This window comes from Bos javanicus, chromosome 24 (genome assembly GCF_032452875.1).
Source record: "Bos javanicus breed banteng chromosome 24, ARS-OSU_banteng_1.0, whole genome shotgun sequence".
Classification (NCBI taxonomy): Eukaryota; Metazoa; Chordata; class Mammalia; order Artiodactyla; family Bovidae; genus Bos; species Bos javanicus.
The window spans coordinates 52,934,355-52,953,089 of record NC_083891.1 but is presented as its reverse complement, the minus strand read 5'-3'; the positions used below and the strand labels follow the sequence as shown (position 1 = coordinate 52,953,089).

General features: G+C 37.7%; 1 protein-coding gene across 2 annotated transcripts in view; it reads right to left on the bottom strand.

Moving 5' to 3' along the window:
• Window positions 1-18,735, bottom strand: part of DCC (DCC netrin 1 receptor) — a 1,302,902-nt gene that overhangs the window by 57,603 nt on the left and 1,226,564 nt on the right. For both annotated transcript variants that reach the window (XM_061400228.1, XM_061400229.1), the window contains exon 26: window positions 5,330-5,485. In XM_061400228.1, the coding sequence (XP_061256212.1) occupies window positions 5,330-5,485 (156 nt within the window). The remainder of the gene's footprint in view (window positions 1-5,329; window positions 5,486-18,735) is intronic.

The window sequence follows — 18,735 nt, the reverse complement described above, 5'->3', positions numbered from 1 at the left end:
AGAAATATTTGTCCATCACAACTGTATAAACCTTTCTGCGTGGATCACCGAATATGTGTTATGCAAATGCACTGTATCCTATATCTTTCCATTTGTTATGGGAGGGGAGAAATTCAGCTTTATTAGTGTCCTTTTTGGGGGCAGGGATTTAGTGAGTCTCTCAAACTCAAAGGTCTTTGTGATAACTTTTGAGAAAGGAGAGTTGCTCCATTTCCCACAGTCAAAATGTTTCTTTTCCTACGTGTGCCTTTTGCTGTTTTTCAAGGTGACTAATAAGACATCTCCAGCCAGAGACGTGAAATGTTTTCTGCTTGAGACAGAACTGGGATGTTTAGTGTTCTCCAAGGCATTTAGAAACTGATACTGAATGGATGGAAGTTAACTGTTTCTGACAGTGATTTAGAGAATACTTAGTTTCCTAGAAAAGAGGATGCTTGTTTTATGTATTTCTTTTCAAAGCAATCACATGGAAACACATATCAGTTCCTATCCCTTTTGCACTGCACATAGCTTTGGTCAAAAAAAATACTTGAAGAAGGACTGAATATATCTTATATTTAAAAAAATCTATGGTATCTTGGCCAGGAGTAGACTGTCAATGCCTTTTGATTTTAGATGAGGTTCACGAATTATTAAACAAAAAATTATGTTAGGAATCCTTAATTTGCATAAATTCATATAATACATGATCTATTTTACGTTCATATTATATGTTATGTAATAGTAATAGAATTTTAAATGTATTTAATAATATTACTTTTAAGCAAATTAAAATAAAAATCAACTAAGGAGACTACATTTTTCTCCCTTCCTGCTTGCCCTCCTTCCTTCCTTCCTCTTTCTCACTCCCTACTCCCCCGCTTCACCTTTTCATTGTAGAACAGACCTTAATTTTTAGAGCAGTTTTCAGAGTCATAACAAAATCGAGTAGAAGATACAGAGATTTGCCCTCTGACCCCAGGTACGCATAGCCTCGTCCACTGTCAAAATCCTGCACCACAGTGGTTTGAGACTAAACAAAGGAATAAACGAATCTGTGATCCTTAACCACAGATGGAACGAAATTCTATACTAGTTCAGTTGTTTTCCTTTTCATTGAAATTTAACTTCTGGAATCCTTTTCCCCATGGTTTAATGAGACAGTTTTGCATGCTGTACCAGATCAGGAGAGAAAGGAAGGAGTCAATGGGATGTTGGGTTTTCAGAAGGAGATGATGCTTTTAAAAATGGAAAAGAATTTACGGGAACACCCACGAATGAAATAGTTAATTTCCAAAGTAGTGAACTTTGGCTATCTCAGTCTTGCTGGAATGAACAGATAAAGGCCATTCTGACACTTCCTTTTACAGTAAGAGAATATAAATGAACAATGAAGCAATGAGAAGAAAACTAAACTAAAACTGTAAACCTCTCTTCTCTTGGGGGTAGTGCAATTCAGAAATTGAAGAAGGGACTTGTGTGATCTGAATCCTTTGACTACAATTATCGTCCTAGTTGTTTTGGGATTCAGAAATTTGGAGGTGTTGGACTTCTCACACCTTTATTTAAATTCCTTCAATGTGGTCTGGAGGACTTTTTTTCTTTGAGTTTTTGCACACAACTCTATTCTCTAGACATGATGTGCAGTGAGAAGAAGAAAAATAAATCTAATTCTCTCTTGGCAGATTTTTGATGCCTTTTAATTCTAACCTTGCTACATCTAGACAATTTATGATTTCTTAGAGCTGTCCCTGTTGGCTTGGAAAAAATATAGCTACTCCACAAATATATTTTATTGCTGTTACCATCTTATCTATTACGAAATATCCTATCTCACAGGAGATGCTGAGTCACCTGTTCGTAACTAAGAGAAGAATGCCATAAAATCGATTTTAAAATGCTGTGCTTGAAGGGGAAAAAAGCCAAATAGCACAGGAAAAATCACCAGGGTGCATATAATAGCTTGAGAATCTCTCTCCATTTGTACATTCTTTGAAACAAATACTACTCTCAGGATACAAAATCAATATACAGAAATCAGTTGCATTTTGATATACTAACAACAGACTATCAGAGAAATTAAGAAAACAATCTCATTTACAGGAGCATCAAAAAGAACAAAATACTTAGGAATAAATTTAACTGAGGAAGTGAAACAGTTGTATACTGAAATCTACTACTTTGATAAAAGAAATTGAACAAGCCACAAAAAATGGAAAGATAGTCTGTGTTCATGGGTTGGAAGAATTAATATTGTTAAAACTACTACCCATAGCCATCTATATATTCAATCAATCCCTACTGTAATCCCAATGTCATCTTTACAGAAATAGAAAAAGAAAAAAAAAACAAACCTAAAATCTGCATGGAACTTATGAACCAAAAGTAAACCTAAGAACAAAGCTGGAGGCACCATAGTTTCTGATTTCAAGCTATACTACAAAACTATAGTAATTAAAACAGTATAGTATTGGCCTAAACACAGACACAGACCTCAGGGACAGAACTGCGAGCCTAAATATATCCCCAAGTATAAAATCAACTAATATTTAAAAAGAAATCCAATAATACACCAAGGGGAGGGAGCAGTCTCTTCAATAAAAGGTGCTGGGAAAACTGAATAATAGTCACTGTGAGTGAGTGAACCTGAACCCTTATCTTGTACCATATTCAAAAATAAACTGGGTTAAAGGCTTGAACATAAGACCAAGAACTGTGAAACTCCTGGAAGAAAACTTAGACATTGATCTTGGCAATGATTTTTTTTTTGGTTTGATACCAAAAGCAAAGGCAACAACAGCAACAATAAGTAAATGGAACTATATCCAATTAAAATGCGGCTACAAAGAAAGAAAACGAAAAGGGAAGGGAAGGAAATGCTTACGAACCAAATCTCTGATTAACTGGTTAATATCCAAAATATACACAAACTCACACAACTCAAAAACAAAAACACAAACACCATGATTAAAAAAGTGCGCAGAGGAATTGAATGGACATTGTTCCAAAGAAGATATACAAAAGACCAACAGATACATGAAAAGGTGCTCAGCATTACTAATCACTAGGGAAATGCAAATCAAACGACAACAAGGTATCACCTCACCTCTGTTACCATGGCTAAAATAAAAAAGAGCTAAGTGTTTGTGAGGATGTGGAGGAAGGAAAACACTTTTGCACTGTTGGTGGAAATATAAAATGATGTAGCCACTATAGAAAACAGTATGCAAATACCTTAGGAAATTAAAAATTGTACAACCATATAATCTAGCCATCCCACTTCTGCGTATATAGGCAAAGGCAATGAAAACAGGATATCAAAGAGATTCTGCACTCCCATGCATTTCTTTTGCCAACTATTTTTAATATTATTTCTTTAATTTGGAGGATAATTGCTTTCCAGGTGCTTTCCAGGTGGCTCAGTGGTAAAGAATCCACCTGCCAATGCAAGAGATGCAAGTTCAATCCCTGGGTTTGGAAGATCCCCTGGAGAAGGAAATGGCAACCCACTCCAGTGTTCTTGCCTGGGAAATCCTGTGGACAGAGGAGCCTGGCAGGCTATAGTCCATGGGGTTGCAAAGAGTTGGATACAATTTAGCAACTAACACACACTTGCTTTACAATGTTGTGTTAGTTTCTGCGGTACAACAGTGTGAATCGGCGGTAAGTATACTATACCATCTCCCTATTGAACCTCCCTCCCACACACCCCCAATTCCACCCCTCTAGGACATCACAGAGTACCGAGCTGAGCTCCCTGTGCTATATAGCAGCTTCCTATGAGCTATTTATTTTACATACTATATATATATATATATAAAATCTCTCAAAGCTATTCTCTCAATTCGTCCCATCCTCTCCTTCCTCTGCTGTGTCTGAAAGTCCATTCTCTACATCTGTGTCTCTATTCCTGCCCTGCAAATAGGGTCATCAGTACCATTTTTCTGGATTCCATATATATGTGTTAACATACAATATTTGTTTTCCTTTTTTTGACTTACTTCACTCTGTAAGTAAAACTAGATTCATTCATATCACTACAAATGACCCCATTTTGTTCCCTTTTATGGCTGAGATTCCCGTGCTTTTTGCAGCATAATTCACAATAGCCAAAGCATGGCAACAGGTAAGTTTTCATCAAGGATGAATGGGCAAAGAAGATGTGAGATACATATAAAATGTATACACACACACATATATACTATTTAGCCATGAATAGGGCATTTATATTTGCAACAACATGGATAGACATTAAAGGCATTATGCTGAGTGAAATAAGTCAGATGGAGAAAGACAAACATTATATTTGGAATCTTAAAAAGCCAAACTCATAGACATAGAAACTAGGACAAGGTTTACCCGGGACTGGGAGATGAGGGAAGAAAGGACATATTTGGTCGGACTTATAGTGAGAAGATGAATAAATTCTGGGGATATAATGTATAGAATGGGCTTCCCTCACAGCTCAGTTAGTAAAGAATCTGCCTGCAAGCAGGAGACCTGGGTCGGGAAGAGCTCCTGGAGGAGGAGATGGCAACTCACGTCAGTATTCTTGCCTGGAGAATCCCATGGACAGAGGAGTGATTATAGTTAATGATACTGTGTTAAACCCTCAGAAGTTGCTAAGAGAGTAACTCTCAAATGTTTTTACCACAAAAAAGAAATGCTCATTATGTGCCATGGATGGGGGTGCTGGCTAAGGTTACGGTGATTATCATTTTGCAACAGAGAAGTATATCAAATCAACACACACAACACACTGTTCAATGCCTACTATTCCCATTAAAGCTGGAAAAACACATACATAAAAACAGGTGAAATATTAGTCTGGAAAATTTTTTATTTCCGATAGTTATTTCTTAAAAGTTGAAAATGAAAAAGGTCTATCCATGGTGTTGCAAATGGCTGATTTAACTAAAGAAAGCTAAAACTTTCATACAGGTATTGGTTCATAAGGAAAATCAGAGACATCTTCAATTATTACAGACACTTAAGTGAGAATATGTTGGAGTTCAGTCACTTGCGTATTCGCTTCCCGCTTAACAGAACACATTAATTTCCAGCACCCATCACGTTGCTGTTTTACTGGACCTGTTCAGCTTTGTTTTCTCACAACTTTTCACATTGTCAGTGCAACAGACTGTGGAAAGACTCCTAGAAAATCAGTCCCAATACATGTTTAGGGTCCAAAAAACTGACCATGCTGAAAAAGAAAATTCTAGCACTCAGGTCACAGCTGAATCCCTCTTTACAAAGGATAAGAACATCAAAATGCTACACACTTGACAAGACTTTATTGATCTTATTCGTCTGTTCTCGGTAAAAAGAAAGGAAAATGCAATCCACTAACTTTTTCCTGCTCCGAAACCTCGGTCCGCTGACAGTGTTGGGAACGGCACAGGCCGGAGGGTGAACTGTGGGTGGGGGTATCCACACGTGGGTGATGGAAGGATTCCTGGGTACTGGGCACTTTCTAGGGTTGGCACAGGGATGGCACTCACGACAGCTGCAAAACAAAGGTGTTGTCGTTAATATTTTCAATCCCATGCATCCGCCGAACAAGCAAAAAGGAAATGGCTACATTTTCACATGTTCAAATCCATGGATGCTCCTCATAGTTTCATGTAGGTTCCTTTACTTACCTCTCTTTCTAGAAAGTCCCTTTCTCACTTCAGAAAAGACAACTCACTCTTCAAGAATCTCACCAGCAAGAATTACCCTGAGGTTTAAAATTTTTCATGGTTTCAAACAAAGAAGTGATTCATAGGCCACCTTACGGCTCCCTGGTCTTTATTTGGTTTAGTTTTGTTTTCATCTTATTCTTTCTTCTAGGCAAAAATGATGATGTTAGAAACATTAGATTATTCAGAAATGGAATATATTATATAGAGCATGCTAAAAAAGTGGGGATTTTCTATTAATTCTGTGAAGGAAAGTAAGGCTTTGGCGATCTATAGTCTGGAGAGAGAATATGAAAGTATACTCTAAATGCTCACACTAAGGATTTATATTTAATAGAAAATACTTCCAAGCAGCTGAAGTAGTACCACTTAGTGACACATTGATTTAAATGCAACTGAATGTTTTCTGAAATACCAAAACATGTTTGAAGTTACATTGGTCTAAACCTACAGATGGTATCTTACACAATATTTTCTAGGTTTATTGAGCATTGTCCGATTCCATTGTTCAAATGCCTGTTCAGTGGTATCACATTATGAATTAGGTATTTGATTTAGGTCATACCTGAATGGTCTAGTGGTTTTCCCTACTTTCTTCAATTTAAGTCTGAATTTGGTAATAAGGAGTTCATGATCTGAGCCATAGTCAGCTCCTGGTCTTATTTTTGCTGACTGTATACAGTGTCTCCATCTTTGGCTGCAAAGAATATAATCAATCTGTTTTGGTGCCATCACTTCATGGCAAATAGATAAGGAAACAGTGGAAACAGTGGCAGACTTTATTTTGGGGGGCTCTAAAATCACTGCAGATGGTGACTGCAGCCATGAAATTAAAAGACGTTTACTCCTTGGAAGAAATGTTATGACCAATCTAAATAGCATATTAAAAAGCAGAGAGATTACTTTGTCAACAAAGGTCCATCTAGTCAAGGCTATAGTTTTTCCAGTAGTCATGTATCAATGTAAGAGTTGGACTATAAAGAAAACTGAGCTCTGAAGAATTGATGCTTTTGAACTGTGGTGTTGGAGAAGATTCTTGAGAGTCCTTTGGACTGCAAGGAGATCCAACCAGTCCATCCTAAAGGAAATCAGTCCTGGATATTCATTGGAAGGACTGAGGCTGAAGTGGAAACTCCAATACTTTGGCCACCTGATACAAAGAGCTGACTCATTTGAAAAGACCTTGATGCTGGGAAAGATTGAAGGCAGGAAGAGAAGGGGACGACAGAGGATGAGATGGCTGGATGGCATCACTAACTCAATGGACACGCATCTGAGTAAACTCTGGGAGTTGGTGATGGACAGGGAGGCCTGGCGTGCTGAAGTCCATGGGGTCACAAAGAGTCAGACCCGACTGAGTGACTGAACTGAACTGTATCATATTATGAAATACTTACTCTCAGTGTAAGTCAATCTTCATCTTATAAAATGTTTAGCATGTTCTACCTTTTATTAACAAAAAATAAAAATTAAGCTAGCTGCTGGAATGATCAATTTCAACAGCATATTCTTATCTAAAAAATTAATGAATTATTTATTTTATATTATGATTTTTTAATTTAGTTATACCCTAAGGCCAGTTGCTGAAGTTCAACATGGACAGCAGTGTACATTTATCAAAGTAAAATCTTTTTTTTTTTTAAATCACATTCCTTTTACCTAGTAATTTCATCATCAAGATACAAATTACACTGCAGTATTGTTGGTTACAAACAGATTTTTAAAATATTTTGACTTAAAAATGCAGATTAATTACATGAAATACATAGCACTTTAAATTAAAAAGGTTCCTTCAAAATGACACATGTACCCCAAAATGTGTTCATTGCAGCACTAGCCAGGACATGGAGGCAATCTGGATGTCCATCGACAGATGAATGTATAAAGAAGATGTGGTACATATATGCAATGGACTATTACTTAGCCATAAAGAGGAATGAATTTAAATCAGTTGTAGTGAGGTGAATGAACCTAGAGCCTGTTATACAGAGTGAAGTAAATCAGAAACTGAAAAACAAATATCATATATTAACGCATATATATGGAATCTAGAAAAATGGTACTGATGAAGCTATTTGCAGGGAAGAAATGGAGACACACACCCGGAGAACAGCCAAGCGGACAGAGAGGGGAAGGCTAGGGTGGGGCGGATCGAGAAAACAAAACCGACATGGATACATTCCACCCGGGGCTCAGTGGTCAAGGATCCACCGGCAATGCAGGAGACCCAGGCTCAATCCCTGGGCCAGGAATATGCCCTGGTGAAGGAAATGGCAGCCCACTCCAGTATTCTTGCCTGGGGAATCCCATGGACAGGGGAGCTTGGTGTGTTACAATCCACAGGGTCGCAAAGAGACACACTAAAGCAACTGAACACACACGCGTATATACTATCATGTGTAAAATAGATAGCTAGGGGGCAGCTTCTGTATAGCACAGGGAGCCCCCCGCCTGGGGCTCTGATAACCTAGAGGGCAGGAACGGGGGTAGGAGGGAGGCTCAAGAGGGAGGGGGTGTGTGTATATATATACACACACATATATATGTAAAACTGCATTTGAGAATTTAATTTCAGTATATTTATAACACTCCTTAAAGTGCATATTAACATGTTTAATTGAAAAATGAACCCAGGTCTTTTTTCAGATAGAAAGTTTTGACTGACTGTTTTGGTAATGAGGACTAACTCTTTTTTAAGGAGGTTAAGTAATGGGATGGGGAAACAGTGGAAACAGTGTCAGACTTTATTTTTGGGGGGCTCCAAAATCACTGCAGATGGTCACTGCAGCCATGAAATTAAAAGACACTTACTCCTTGGAAGAAAAGTTATGAGCAACCTAAATAGCAAATTGAAAAGCAGAGACATTACTTTGCCAACAAAGGTTCGTCTAGTCAAGGCTATGGTTTTTCCTGTGGTCATGTATGGATGTGAGTTGGACTGTGAAGAAAGCTGAGAGCTGAAGAATTGATGCTTTTGAACTGTGGTTTTGGAGAAGACTCTTGAGAGTCCCTTGGACTGCAAGGAGATCCAACCAGTCCATTCTGAAGGAGATCAGCCCTGGGATTTCTTTGGAAGGAATGATGCTAAAGCTGAAACTCCAGGACTTTGGCCACCTCATGCGAAGAGTTGACTCATTGGAAAAGACTCTGATGCTGGGAGGGATTGGGGGCAGGAGGAGAAGGGGACAACAGAGGAGGAGATGGCTGGATGGCATCACTGACTTGATGGACGTGAGTCTGAGTGAACTCCGGGAGTTGGTGATGGACAGGGAGGCCTGGTGTGCTGCGATTCATGGGGTCGCAAAGAGTCAGACACGACCGAGTGACTGAACTGAACTGAAGTAATGGGTGCTTTGTCTGAATCAAATAAGAATGTATATTAATGTTTTAATGGGATAAAATATTTTTTCAAAAACTTACATTAGTAAAGATATTTCAATGTTTTAAATCCTGTCTTAGTATATTGTATTATACGAAGTACCTCTAAGTGAATAAAACCTGTAGATATATGTCATGATAAAGCTTTTTACAGTTGTACCTCCTAGAAAATTAGAAAGCAGATAACTTGAAGGATTAATCAATACTTGAATATAACTTTTCCTTCCAGAAAAATTAGAGGACATTATCTAGTTGTTAACTGAAATACTATTTAACTTTCTGGTTAAAACCCATTCCAGTACTCTTGCCTGGAAAATCTCATGGGCAGAGGAGCCTGTTGGGCTGCCGTCTATGGGGTCGCACAGAGTCGGACACGACTGAAGCGACTTAGCAGCCGCAGCAGCAGAATTTAACTTCCTGTGAAAGTTCACAGAGCTGACAGTTGTATGCAATTCTGTGGGGAAGTGAATTGTAGGTATTAGTTAAAGGAAGAAAATGAGTGGTACAAACTTTTCTCTGCAAAAGGGAAACTTCCTAACGTATTGACAACTTTGTAAATGGATGATGGTGGGTATCAAACGGCTATGGTGTTTTTATACCTTTGGCTTTATTTAAAAGAGTAGACTACCAGAAAAATTATGTATTTTGCAGATACTTAACCTATAATATTTAATTTTAAATACTGAATTAAAAACGTGTGTGGTAATACAAAGCTTTTCTAAATTATTTTTGGAAGGACTTCAATGAAAAATTCAGACTAACTGATATATAACATCATAAATAAAGATGTTTTAATTTAATAGATAAGATATTTTATAAAAGTAGATTGTGGCTATATAAACACATGAACAGAGTTTAGAAAAAGGAAAAGAAATAAAATGAGAAGGGAACCATCGAAAAGAATTAGAAATTCAAACCAGATTCCAGCCAAAATAATGATAAATTCCCTCAAGGAAAAGGTTATCATTTTGTAGTCTTTGTGTCTGTCATAGTACAGTTCTGGAGATACTTCATATTTTTCAAGTGAGTTAACAAGAGAGATTTTCTAGAAATATTTATAAATCTGTCATTTTAACCCACTGGAGATTTTTCACATGATTTCATGTATGTATTATTTTGTTTCCTGGTGTGTATAGTTACTATGTTACTACAATGATAATAATAGTAATAGATTTGAATACATTTGCAAATAAAAATCATATAATAACAAAGTCTGTATTCCTATGACTCAAAATTTCACTCTCTGAAGCAGTTAATTGAATTCATACATCTTACCAATCAAAATGAGATTACTATACAGTCATTAAGGTTGACTGCCAAATTGCAAAGCTTTTCCTGTGTTGACAATTTTTACTCATAAATAAATGTGACAATAATAGTCTCCCTTAAAAGTAGAAAGCACCCACTTGACAAACTGTGCACATTCTAATCAATATTGTTATCTGAATTTAACCAATATTTTACAACGCAGTTAGAAAAAGAATGTCATAAATATCTTGCAGTTGGTGCTGAATAAATTTGAATAGAGAAACATAAAATAATTTGGCAAGCCGCAGATTCTGTATAAGTTAGAGAACAGAGAGAACCCAAGAGACTAAATTCATATTCCAGCTCCAAGTCTCTCATTACTTAAGAAATTTTACTTTCTATGAGTTTTGCATTTTGACTACTGACCTGAGTACAAAAGGTTTGCAAATAATAAAAGTTCTTTTACAAAAACGATAAATCTGTTGTATGTCTCAGCAACTCAGAAATTTGCATTGTTCTATTTCCCTCACATGAATAGACTAGTCAGTATTCCAAAGCTTTGGTTTTGAAGTTTTCTGATCCATGATTCATTTCTAAAATAGAACAGACAGCTACCCTTACTTATAAAACAGTTGTTGCAAAACTAATCATTCTGAAATAAGTTGGACCTAACACTGTGTATTGAAGTGCATTTTTGTATTTTCAACTACACGTCAGTTTTGAGAGCCAGAAACACACACCTACACAGACACGTCCTCACAGTACAATTCAAGGCATTCACTGCCCTGCTCTGCTTATGCAAAACAGCTCAAAGAGTGATATCATCAAACATTTTCAATAAATCTCTGCCTTGCGGCCAACTATGACAAGAAATCTGTTCTGACACAGCTTGCTGACAACTGGATTTATCTCTCATACTGACGCATACAGATTTTTCAAGTAGAAACTCCCTCACCACCAAATTACTTAGTTTCCTGAACAGGGCACATTGATATTCAAAAACTTTAAACAACATTTACAAAAATGTTAGTGTTAAACACGAACTACAGGAAATCTAAAAATACAGATTTTATTTTTAAAGTTATTAAGAAATAAAGCTCTCTATAGGTACTTCTCCCCATGATACTTGACAATTTGAGAGATTTGTTGAGGAGGAGAGGTGAACAGAAGAGTAAAGATAATATTTTAAAGTGCAAAGAGCTTAAGTGACATGATTTCGCACTCTGCCTCTCTTTAGCGTTTCTTTTTGGCAATGGCCTACATATAATCTGGACTATTCGGAACTGTAGTTTCCATCACCCTTGATAAATACTCTCCTTCACATTTTCAGGTGTCCTTTGACAAGCAATTGTCACTGGAGGCCAGCCACAAGTATCCACAAATTCCTACTTGAGGAAAATAGTGAACATTCACAACGACACGTTCTGCAGTTATTCTTAAAATAGTGGTAAAGGGCCCGAACACTAGGTCAGACTGCCTGGGTTCATTATCTAGTTCTGCCAGTTGATAGGGAAACAATGCCACAGCCAACATCGAAGACAGTGCCCGTTGATTCTCTCTTCATGTATTCACATCCTTGTTGGAGTTCCCTGCCACAATTCATCCAGATTGGTCTGGTGACCAAAGAGTGCAATGGAAGTGATGGTATGTCACTTCGAAAAATAGGTTAAATGAGATTCTTTCTCATTCTCTTTTCCCCTCTCGCTCTCTCTGATGGTTCACTCTGGAGGAAGCCAGGAGTCATGTCTTGAGGACCCTGAGCTTGAACTGCCTGGCTAAATCATTCCTGGATTCCTGATGCTCAGAAGCTACTGAAAAAATAAATGGCTGTTTTCTGTTGCTACATTTTGAGGTAATTTGTTAGGTAATAGTAGGTAACTGGGAGAAGGCAATGGCACCCCACTCCAGTACTGTTGCCCGGAAAATCCCATGGATGGAGGAGACTGGTAGGCTGCAGTCCATGGGGTCGCTAAGAGTCAGACACGATTGAGCGACTTCAGTTTCATTTTCCACTTTCATGCATTGGAGAAGGAAATGGCAACCCACTCCAGTGTTCTTGCCTGGAGAATCCCATGGATGGAGAAGCCTGGTGGGCTGCAGTCCATGGGGTCGCACAGAGTCGGACACGACTGAAGCAACTTAGCAGCAGTAGGTAACTATACATTCACATGAGAGGGTATGTAATCTATTTCCTGTTTTTTTCATCAGTAAAGTGGAGATCATCGTGGTACCAACATTAGGATGTGGTTCTGAGGATTAAAGACAGCACCCACCTACAAGTGCAGCAGGGTGGAAATGTTGGTTATTGACATTAATTTCTCCTGAGTCCCAACAGATCTGCCTCAAGACTGAGCTGAATAACATTTAATAAAAAATACTGTTTAAAACAACCTTATCTATGACTTTGTGGTGATGGTATCATGGGTGAATGCACGTCTAAACTTACTAGACTATGTACATTAAATATGTACAGTTACACACATAAATTATATCTAAATAAAACTGTTCAATGATAAATAAAATTTTTAAAAATATGACCTCTTAAAATATAAGTCAAAAATTTCCAAAGATATTGAAAACTGTTTGAGTTCTGCACTCAAGTGACTAAAGCAGATAGTGAGGGTGGGGAAGAAAATGTTGGCTCTCGTAGTGAACGTTCTAGAAAGGCCCCCAACCAGTAACCATAGCAGCATCCAAGCTATCCTTAAAACAAAACTGTATGCTTTCTTCTGCCTCAGTCTTTTTAAACACCATCTAATTTAAGTTTTTGAAACTTCTAGCTTCTTTAGAGGCTGATCTTACATTTTTTCCTTCAAATATTTACAAGGAAATAAAAAACTGAAAAAAAAAAAAGAAATTCAAGAGATTTTTACTCAACAAACTCACACAGTGAATTATTAAAATTGTACAGCTGATGTGATCCTACAGGGTATCTGCTTCCATTTCTATTTTACCTAGATCTATTCTTCGCCTCTCCTCAGGCATTTTACAGCAGAAGAAAACACAATATGAGAATGGAAAAGGAATCTTTCCAAGGCAGAATAATTAGGATGCATGGAATAATAAAACACTGAAAGTGTAAGAAAAGCTGCCATCGCTCCAGGTACTGCTCTCAGCCAAAGAAGCTGCTCACCAAGCCTGTACCTTACTTCCTAGAAGCAGTCTGCCTCAAAGACTACAGAACCGCCCCCACGCCCCCACCTCATTTGGGACAACCTAGAAGGATAATTCCAGCACCAGAGCAATCTGTACTGTCAGTTGAGGCCTCCATCAAACTTTTGGGTTGGCCAAATAGTTTGTCCAGGTTTTTCCATATGCCAACCAGCAAGGAGATCAAACCAGTCAATCCAACAGGAAATCAACCCTAAATATTCACCAGAAGGACTGATGCTGAAGCTCCAATACTTTGGCCACCTGATATGAAGAATCAACTCATTGGAAAAGACCCTGATGCTGGGAAAGACTGAAGGCAGGAGAAGAGGGTGAAAGAGAATGAGATGGCTGGGTGGCATCATCAATTCAATGGACATGAATTTGAGCAAACTCCAGGAGATAGTGAAGGACAGGAAGCTTGGTGTGCTATACTCCATGGGGGTCTCAAAGACTTGGACACGATTTACAAAGTGAATGACGATAACAATACCTGATTAGTTTATTATCTCCCTCTCAGCAATCCTGTACCCTTTACCCTCACAGGTGTTACTCCTAAAGGAACTTGCTAATAAATCTCCTGTTTTCCAATCTCTTTTCAGAGTCTGATTCCTGGAAACTCAGCATATGACTTTCCTTCAGTTCAGTTGCTCAGTCGTGTCCAACTGTTTGCAACCCCATGGACTGCAGCACGCCAGGCCTCCCTGTCCATCGCCAACTCCTGGAGTTTGCTCAAACTCATGTCCATTGAATCGGTGATGCCATCCAACCATCTCATCCTCTGTTGTCCCCTTCTCCTCTTGTATTCAATCTTTCCCAGCATCAGGGTCTTTTCCAATGAGTCAATTCTTTGCATCAGGTGGCCAAAGTATTGGAGTTTCAGCTTCAGCATTAGTGCTTCCAATGAATATTCAGGACTGATTTCCTTTAGGATGGACGATTGGATCTCCTTATAGTCCAAGGGACTCTTAAGAGTCTTCTCCAGGAGACTAATTTATAGTAAGAAAATCACATAAAATTATTTTTGGCCACTGTAAAAATACTCACTTTTTGCCACAGTTTTATAAGAAAGAGCACCAGACTGGGGAAATCAGAATATCTGGATTCTTCTCCTGTCTATGTTATTAGCTACTATGCTTCTCACAGGCATCAGCTTGCTTAGCTGTGAAGTGTGTTCTGGGGTAAGAAGTAACATATGCCACCTAATATTTTCAACCAAAAAGCATAACCTCAGACAAATAAACAGGTTTTGTACTTCAATGAAATTAAATGCCATTTCCTGTGAATTTTAAGAACTAACAAACACTTCAGATAGTTTATATTTTATCTGGTAGTTATCATTTTGCAGAACATGGTGAGAAATGTCAAGGAAGAGGGGGGAAATAATCTTACAAAAATAGAGATTATTAAGTGGAACAGCAAGCATCTTTATACGTGTGACTGGAAACCCAAACTATGCTATGATGTAGTTTATACAAGACCTGATACACTAGTAAATCCAAATAATTGCAAGTGGGCCATCAGTACATGCATCTACCATTCTGAATGAAATCATAACTCTGTCAAGATACAAATCTACAAGTTTTTCAGCCTAGTTAGCTAAGGCCCATCAATCATGTCAGTTGCAAAGAATCTATTTTATTTATCAGAAAGTCTAAGAATTAATTTTAAAATCAACTTGGATTATATGCTGAAATAAATTTTCTCTTGTTAGATAGAGTTTAACCAACTGAGTTTGGAGCCAACAAAGAATGTAATGCAACAAAGATTTCAAAAGGTCTATATTCTACTGACTCTTCATTTCTAATTGAAGCTTTATTTAAATATAATATGCATATTTATAGTCCCTTGGACAGCAAGGGGATCAAACCAGTCAATCTTAAAGGAAATCAATCCTTAACACTCACTGAAAGGACTGATGCTGAAGCTCCAATAGTTTGGCCAATAGCTGGCTCATTGGAAAGACCCTGATGCTGGGAAAGATTGAAGGCAGAAGGAGAAAGGGTGCCAGAGGATGAGATGGTTGGATGACATCACCAAATCAATGGATATGAAGTTGGGCAAACTCTGGGAGACAGCGAGGGACAGGGAGTCCTGGTGTGCTGCAGTCCTTGGGGTCAAAAAGAGTTGGACACAACTTTGCAACTGAACAACAGTAATACATATTGAAAACTAAATATCGTCAGTACTGCTCAGTGATTTTTCAGGGTGAAATGTCTTCTGACCATCATCCAGGCCATGAAAATGGAACGTTATCAGAAGCTGCTCCATGGTCCCTTCTGGTAACTAACCACCTCTCATTAAGAGTAACTACTCTTTTGAATTCTAACCCCATAGGTTACTTTGCCTGTTTAAGATTTACATAAATTGAATCATACAGATGAATTACATTTCTGTTTTGCAAGAGTACATCTGTGAGAGTCTCCATATTGTTTGTATCATTTTAGCTTTTCCGTGTTCATTGCTACATGGTAGTCCACTGTGTGAATACGTTATATATTTTACCAAGTCATGACAAGCAGTATTCCCCAAAGTATTCTTATACATGTCTTTTGGTGAGCATATTAGGCATTTCTGCTAGATATACACCCAAGAACAGAATAAATCTAGGTATGGAACTGTTGAGTCAGAGTGTCCCTATGCATTTTATAAATGTATTTAACTGCTGAAAATCACATATATGCATGCTTTATAGAATAGTTTTCAAATTAATAAAACTAATACATTTCTAACTACTATTTTACTAATTTTAAACTAATTAAAGTAATAAATTACTTGTTATTTTAGGGCCTGCATTCATGTAAGACACTAGGAATAAGAGAAGTCGTGCTTTAGCCATCGAGCAAGTCAGAGCTTGAGATGACAGCATGAGGGGGTAGGGTGAAGCCAACAGACTGAGCACAAGCTTTGGGTTCAGACTCTCAGAACTTTGGTTTCCATGTTTGTAAACTGGAGATGCTAGAGTCAAACAAATTATTTTTAAAAATGAATACAAATAATATAAGGCATCTTTGTCCTTAGAAAAGAAGCACATCATACAGACTCATGGAAGGAAGAAAGTTTGTTAAGCTAAGACTATTTCCCATCTGTAAAATCAGGATAAACTCAACACATGAGAGTATTGGGAGGAGTAAATGACATATGAATTAGAAAGGTATTTAGCTAGTGAATAATATTTAGAAGTTCTCAACACTTGTTATATTTCATTACATTTCTCTTTCTTTCTAAGCTTGTTAGTTCTTGTTGAATGTAAACAATTTTAACTGCCTTTAATGTATCAAGTTTTTATTTGAAGATATCTATTAGAACTGCTAAAAAAAGAGCCTTAAACCCTGATGTGTTATGAACACAAGGCCTTCTTATAATACGTTTATTTTTTTCATCTAGTCATTTATTTGACAGATACTTAGCAAGTACCAATTTTATGCTAGATATTGAGTTAAACAATGTGTGAATATGAAGAAGAATTAGCTGCATCCCCTCCCTATCATGTAATACACAATCTGTTAGAGGAGGGAAGATTTGGACTTGAATACCTAAGTATATGAGGCAGTACTCTGAGGAATTAATTCCATAAAAGTGTTAAAAAGAGAGACTATTCAAACATGAGAAAAGAAGCCCTCATTTCTGGGTGTAGTAATCAGAGAGGAAAGAATTCATGAGAGCATTAATACCTCTCTGGTCTTTGAAAGATTCACAGATCTCTATTAGTTAGAGATGGCTACCAAGTCATTCCATAAGGGGGAAAAAAAAATGTGTTCAGAAGGAAAATCAAATAAACAACAATGCATATTTGTGAATTGGTGATTGGTCTGGCTTGGCAAGGGTGTCTAACATAGCAACAGGAGACTAGAAATACAGACTTACATCTGGTATGCACAGGGTTTTTTTTTTTTTTTTTTTTCTTGGAAGACAGTGAGGAGCCATTGGGAAAATTTATAGAGTAGAATGCCATATTTAAGTTGTTTTAGGAAGAAATTTGGCAAGCAGGATACAAAGACATTTAGAAGGTACTACAGAGAGGAGGAAGATTAATTATAAAGCTGTTTTGACAGTTCAGGGGTAAGGCCATAAAGAGAAGAATAAAAACATGAATCTTGGAAATGGGAATGCAGCCAGGGATTCAAAAGATACAGTGGAAGAAAAAAAAAGTCAATGGGATATGGAAACTTCTTAGATGAAGAAGTTATATATGGGAGAGAAAGTCCCATGAAGATTCTGAAACACACTGATTTTTAAGAAGAAAGCTATAGAAGGTTGGCACAGACAGAACTTAGTTATAAGAGGAAAGTGGCTGGAAGGAAAACACAAATAGAAGCAGCTAAGTGTACAGCATCCTTCTATGTGGTAAAGGAATGAATAGCTTCACAGAGGACTGCAGCTGGGAGCATAATGATTCAGAGCACAGAGGCTGAAGCCGGTCCGGAGTCCCAATTCTGGCCCTGTCACTTACTCGCTGTATGATTGTAAGCTATGTACTTAAACTCTGTAAGCCTCAGTTCTTTTATTAGTAAAACAGGCATAAGAACAGTATCTATCCCATGAGTTGAACAACTGGCATCTGTTATAAATTCCATTTATTATAGTAAAATTGAGAGCTATGTTGGAATGTAGAGGAAACATCACATACAGTAGGTAGAAAGAAACAGCCATTAGTTCATTCATTTGGCTGAACAGTATCAACTGAGTGCCTACCATGCCAATCTCCATTTGGGGTACTGAGGATATGACGTGATGAAAGCAGGCAAAATTCCTGCTCTCATAGAGCCTATACTACACAGGGAAAACACATGATAAGTAAACAAACACAATAAAGCAAGTAAGACAGTTATACAAATTAAGAAAAACAAAGCAGAATGAAGAGCGTAGAGAGAGACCAAGGAGGCTCCTAGGTAATGGTCAGGGAAGATCTATGTTCCTTCGCGGTGGTGGCAGTTGAACACAGACCTGAATAAATGAGGGAAAAGTCAACTAAATATCTATGGAAAGAAATGCCAGGCAAAGAGGACAGTAAAACGTCCCTGAGATGGAATGTGTGTTATTGCCAAAGAACAGAGAGGAGAGCTATGTGGCTGAAAGAGATTATAGAGAGAAACAGCAGGAGACAGTGTGAGAGACATGCCAGAGGCTGGACCACAGGGCACCTCTTGGGCATGATGAAATCGCTGGATATTGTGCCACATGTGACGGGAAGTCAAGAGGAATAACATCATCCAATTCACATTGAAAAGCTTCGGTGTAGACGACTTCCTGTAAGATCAAGAGCTCAAGAAAAGAGAACAGTTACAAGTTTACAGCT